We start from the raw sequence: 6,000 nt of genomic DNA on the forward strand, positions 1-6,000 counted from the left end.
CCATCTCTCTTCTCTCTCTCTCTCTCTCTCTCTCTCTCTCTCTCTCTCTCTCTCTCTCTCTCTGAACAAGTCAAATGTCTGAAGAGAGATGTATGGAAGTGTATCCCCGCGCGCTCTCTCGTACGATGGATATGTCATGTGACATAATGCCCCCCAGCAGCCATCAAAGACAAAATGACAGATGCTGTTTTTTGCCTCATGGATCTTTCTCTCGACAAAGCCAATTTTGAGACTTTCATTTTTGCCCTCTCTCTCTCTCTCTCTCTCTCTCTCTCTCTCCCTCTCTCTCTCTCTCTCCCTCTCTCTCTCTCTCTCTCTCTCTCTCCCCCTCCTTTCTCTGTCTCTCTTTTTTCGGCCACGGCCTTAATGGAGACTCTTGTCTCCCCCCCCTCCCTCTTTTCATTTAATTTCAGACACAATTACCATGTAATTATGTAATTGCTGTCGACGGGGAGTGCGTGGTCGGTCGTCGACGTCTCGCATTCCCTTTTCCCTTTTCTTTTTTTGGGGGGGTTTTGTTAACAGACTCTCTCGCCGTCTGCTTTGTTTGGTGTTTTTTTTTTGGTTTGTTTACTCTGCCCCGCCCCCACCCACAACATGGCTCTGGGCGTGTGGTGGCGGCAGGGAGGGAGCCCTGGTCTCCATAGACACAGACAACAACAGGCTGGTGTTTGGCTTTGCTGGCATGCATGCCATACGTAGAGAGAGAGGGCATACGAGAGAGAGAGAGACATGCAGAGAGAGTGAGAGAGAGAGACAGAGAGAGAGAGAGAGAGGAGGATTAAGTGAAGTCAGCTTGGCTCGCTGGCAGAAGCCTGACCTTTCTCCCTGTGTTTGGATCACTTACCCAGCCAGCGCTGCCCCCCTGTGCCCCCTGTGGGAACCGGGCATTCTGGGTAGAGCTGCACCCCCATGTCCTCAACACCAGTGGTTCTCAACCTTTTCAGGCCGCGACCCCCAAAATAATCACATTTTAACCGGGGACCCCCCCCCCCCACCCTGACGAGCACTAAGAGTTGAGACATTACTTTTTATATAACACTGTTCTATTGTGAAAATTGCAGATCTACATGCTCACAACGCATCGCGTTCTGCCTCTTATATTTGTAAATTTGGCCAATGTTAAATTTGTCATTTTAGAGGTATTAAAAACTCCTTGAATTGTCACTTTAGAAATGTGTAGATACCCTCCATACACTTAAACTTTATGTTGGTTTGTTTACTGTGGAGTGAGAAAACAATGTTACACATTAAGCTAATCATCCTAGGACCCCCCCCCCCCCCCCCCCCCCCCAAAATAATTAGGTTGAGAACCACTGTTCAACACAGCTCCAGTCACTGCAACCACCTCAACAACCAACCAACAAGCCAACCAAAGAGAGGGCCAAAGATAACCGCGCCATCTTTACCCAGGTGAAATGGCCGGCTTTGATGGGTGAAGTCTGCTATTGGCTCTGATGCCCGCGCCCGCGCCGGAAGCGAGCGATGTGATTGGCAGTAATTGGCACGGCAGCGGGCAGGGTCCATCTCTCACATGTGGTCAGACAAGATTGGCCTGATTAGGCAGAGTTGCACTCGCTCGCCCCCCTCACAGTGGAGGAGAGAGAGCACTGGGTGCCCGCTCCCCCCGAGGGTGCAGATAATGGGGGGGACGCACGCACGTCACGGATGTCAACATCAATGGACAGGAGAGAGTCAGGAGATGGAGTGGTTGGCTAAAAACTATAAGCTACCAGTATGATGACTAAAACTAAAGACTGAATATATTGACAACTTTGTCAGCAAATACAAACTAGACTAAAATGTTAGGGAGGGACTAGTGGAGATGAGATCCAGTAGAACTGAAAGACATGTCATCTTATGTTTGGTTAATGCGCTCTGAAAAGCATCAACTGCAATGCATTTGTGAGCTTGTAGATCGGCTATTTTCAGCATGCAACCAAGTGTAAAATCAGGCATTTACGACGCCATCAAGGCCTGCTTAAATATTTGCCACGTGATTTTGTCAAACAATATGAGAAAGAGGCAACAATATAGCCAATCTGACATTTTCACAATATTTAACCGTGGAACCGAGTCAAACCCAAATTGAATGCCTCAACTCCTACATTCCAAGTGCTTGTCAGGGTGGGGGGTCCCCAGTTCAAATAGGATAATTTTTGGTGGGTCACGACCTGGAAAGGTTGAGAAGCACTGTCATAGAGTATGTGTACAGTACATTACAAAGCATATACACTGGGGCCTGGGGTAAGCTGGAGGGACTTTGTGTGTTCCTGTAGATTCATACACCGTCGAACTCTCGTATGTTTTCAATTAAAGAACCCCGTCTGTACTTTGTGTGTTTATAGACCGGTTGCAATCAATGTAATTGTGAGACAGGGTGTTCCTGAAGCGAAATCGGCAGGCCTGCCCTTTTTTTTTTTTTTTGCTTCTCTCTCTCCCTTGCCCGGGTTCAAGTGTGGGCACTGCCGCTGCCTGCCCTGCATGCACGGAGCTTTGCTTCCTTCATCTCCCGGTGTTTCTCATTTCCAAAATGTAAATGCCTCTCCCCCCCGTTCCTGATTTCTATCGAGCCTGCTGTGTATACATTCATTTTTCTTTTTTATCTTTTCATTTTTCCTGGATCGAATACAGAACAACAAGGGTTTCATTTCAGACTTATAAGCCGTCAGCTCAGATCTATGTCAGCCCTGGCTCTTGTTTATTTATTTAGAGGGAGAAAATCTCGTTCATACGCATGCCAATATAAAGAGCCATAAAACACACTTAAGTAAATGATGATTTCCGTGCAGTCGGAGCACACTGGTGCCGTTCTCCTGTGTTCAGGCTGGTTCGGGCGCTAATAAAAAAGAATTATTTTCTTTGCTCGACTTGCACCTGAAGATCTGGACGCTATTAGTAAAATGTTTTTTTTATCTCGTTCTCTCGTTGCTGACTCCGTGTGAAGTTTCCTTTTGGTTTAAAATGAAGGCGTGGAGTTGCTTCAAAAGGCAGCAGCATTCCTATCTAACTTTGGGCACCGCGCTCATGTGTTTGTGATTCAAGACGGGGTGACTTCATTGTAGTGAATTGGAAACGTTTAATTACTTGCTTGTGATCTATACATTTTGGATGGACTAGAACAGTAGTGGTTCTCAGACTTATGAATTCCAAGGAGCCCCCTTAACTCTGACAGTATACAAATGGAACCAAATGGTCTATTTGGTTCTATTTCTATACTGTCAGAGTTACAGAATGGTAAGGGTCGATTTGGAACCCGAACCCTGAGAGTCCCTGGACCACACTTTGAGAACCACTTGGCTAGAAGAGGAGCCAGATCCCTTCAAGACACTCCAAGATCATTGGTGATCATTGGGAGCTATGAAACTTTGTTTTGATTGGCTGATGTCATAATGTTTATTTTTTCTTTTGCACTCGTTTCTCCCTTCAATAATTGTGGTGTGCGTAATCTCTAAAGTCAAATACCTGTTCTATGTGCAAACGCTTTTGGCCAGTGAAATGAACAAACAGCGGACCTTCAGTCCCTCTGATTATACAATTGGGATTCACCTTCCTGTTGGTGTTTGGGATTAGGGCCAACAATCTGTCAGATTATTAATCATCCTTTTGTTACCTGGTGCCCAGGGTGAGAAGTGAACAGCATCCCACCTCACCAGCACATCATGCACTTACCTTTGGTTTTGCGGTTTGCCAAGTTGACTTGTTCTACTTGTCAGCTTTGACGGACTTTACACTGGTTTGGTTTTAATTCCAGTGTTAATTTTGTTGACTTAAAAGCCCTTTCCCACTGCCTGCGACGACGATAAAGATAACGATAAAAAATATAGTTTTCAATTGAAGTGGATGGCAGCGTCCACACCACAGCGATAAAGCAGCCATAATTGATGTGAACGCCGACATATCGTTATCTTTATCATGTCCGGTGGGAATGACTCTTCAGATTAAAAGACTAAGATTTTCTTTTTTTTTTTTTACCTCAAATACACCCCATCAAAAACTGGACTTAGAATGTGGTCTGGGGCTTTGCCCGGCTTTCTAAATAATTAGGCTCAGAAAAGTGAAACGATTGGCCCCACGTCTTTGGTCTCACAGTCCATTAATCCCGCCCCTCTCCTCTCTTTCTCCCCAGTGGGGGCGGAGCAGTGGCGATGAGTGACCACGACACCCGAAAGCAATTTCTATTTATTTTTTTCATAGCAACTGAAAAGGCCATACTGTAGAACACAGAGAGAACAAAACTGCAATGACTCACTCGAGTGGATTTTTCTGTTAAAACCTTTTAATACTTATAAATAATAACAAAATGGGTCCATGTTCTGATAGTACTAGTTACTATAGTGTGTTTGGTCCATATTTGGACTTCAGCCTTATCTCCTGTGAGGAGAAAAAAGCAGTTTCAGTTTCTCCACCAAAACTGTTGTCTGTTTTCCTCCAATCATGGTCGAGTGGAGGCGGGCCTTACGTGCACCAAGGCCTGCTCCCCACTTGATCATGAGCATTGTAGATCGGCTATTTTCACAATGTTCGCCTCTTGCTTACTTAATATTTGACAGTTTGGCCAGTCCTGTCGAATATTCGACTATTCGAATACTTTGAGGTCGAATAATTCGAATACTAAAAATCACTATTCGTGAATGCCCTACTCTATGTGTGTGTGTGTGTTGCAGGGTTCAGGCACCGCGGTGGGCTCTCCGTCCAGCTCGTCCAGCCCGTCGACCTCGGCCCGGGCCCAGCTGGGGCGCCAGCGCATCACCCGCGTCAACCTCAGGGACTTCATCTTCTACATGGAGCAGGAGCGGGAGACGGCCCGCTCGCTGCTCCTCTACCGCGCCCTGCTCAAGTAGCTCCGCCTCCTGCAGCCGCAACCTGACTCCTCCTCCTCCTACTCCTCCTCCCCCCAGCCGTGTGCCTTCACAATAAGAGCTCTGTGCAACGGTGGCCATGTTTGAAAGAAACCGGGCCTCAGTAGTCCTTCATTCCTTCACCGGTGATACTATAACGAAGGGTCTGTTCCCTTCTGGTCAAACAGACTCTTATTTGACCAGAATGGAACAGAGCCCAAACCTTTCAGGTCGAGATCCCAAAAGAGAGATTAGATGTTTGCCCGGGACCCAAACTAGAAAATCGTCTAGAAAATAGCAGATCTACAAGCTTGCAACACGACGCCTCGTGACGTGTTGCAACCAGTGGTGCTGATATTGCCGTGCATGTTGGCTCACTGGAAACACTCTGCCACACCGGTGGGTCTCAGTGGGGACCAGGGAGCCTTGTGGTTCCTTGAGGGGGTTCCAAATGCCCCGTTATGGGTGTGTAACTCTGAGAGTGTACAAATGGAACCAACTGGACTCAATGGACCCTTATGGCTCAATATTCCTCCATTTGTGCACTCTCAGCGTTATGGGGTGTACTTTAAATAACATTTTAAAAGTTTGATATAATTGACCGGTGAAGGAAATGGGGAGGCCCGGTTTCTTTCCGATATGGTGGCCGTGCATCGAGCCTATTCGGGTCTAATGTATGAACTCAGTGTCTCCATGTGTACTGTGGTGACGTTTCTGTGTAGCTTTTGATAAGAAGAAGAGAAGCGTGAGAGAGAGAGAGAAGGGACGGGAAGAAGAAAAGAGAAAAAAAAAGAACTCACAAAAATAAATGTAATTGTTGCGTGTCTTTTCTCTGTTTTTAGCTTTGCGATGGTTACGTGTACATATAGGTCACTGGAATTCAACCATGCAAGTTCTATCTTTGTGTTGTAGCGTTGGGAGTTTTACGTGCAGGAGTGAAAACGGTGTATTTTTTTTTTTTTTTTTTTTACGTCAAAGGACTTGAGCCAGTACTTAATCTGTTTGTTAGAGAGGTGTTGTCATAACCTGACTCCGCCAGGTGGTGGCAGCAGTGTGCACCGCCCTAAGTAGGGCGCTACGCACTGCTGCCACCATCTGGCAAAGTCAGGTTAGTGTTGTCATCCTTGGCGGTAAAGCTCGAATGACCCCCATCAGCTCA

At 46.4% G+C, this 6,000-nt stretch overlaps 1 protein-coding gene across 1 annotated transcript in view; it reads left to right on the forward strand.

Moving 5' to 3' along the window:
- The window catches only part of LOC308289077 (transcription initiation factor TFIID subunit 4), a gene marked incomplete at its 3' end in the record, with an annotated part of 184,274 nt that extends 179,430 nt beyond the window's left edge, over positions 1–4,844 (forward strand). Inside the window, 1 exon segment of the mRNA XM_080730626.1 lies at positions 4,668–4,844. Within this exon segment, the coding sequence (XP_080586752.1) occupies positions 4,668–4,844 (177 nt within the window).
- Between the last annotated feature and the right edge of the window lie 1,156 nt (positions 4,845–6,000).

Source organism: Nannobrachium achirus, assembly GCF_963921795.1.
Source record: "Nannobrachium achirus genome assembly, chromosome: 7".
NCBI lineage: Eukaryota > Metazoa > Chordata > Actinopteri > Myctophiformes > Myctophidae > Nannobrachium > Nannobrachium achirus.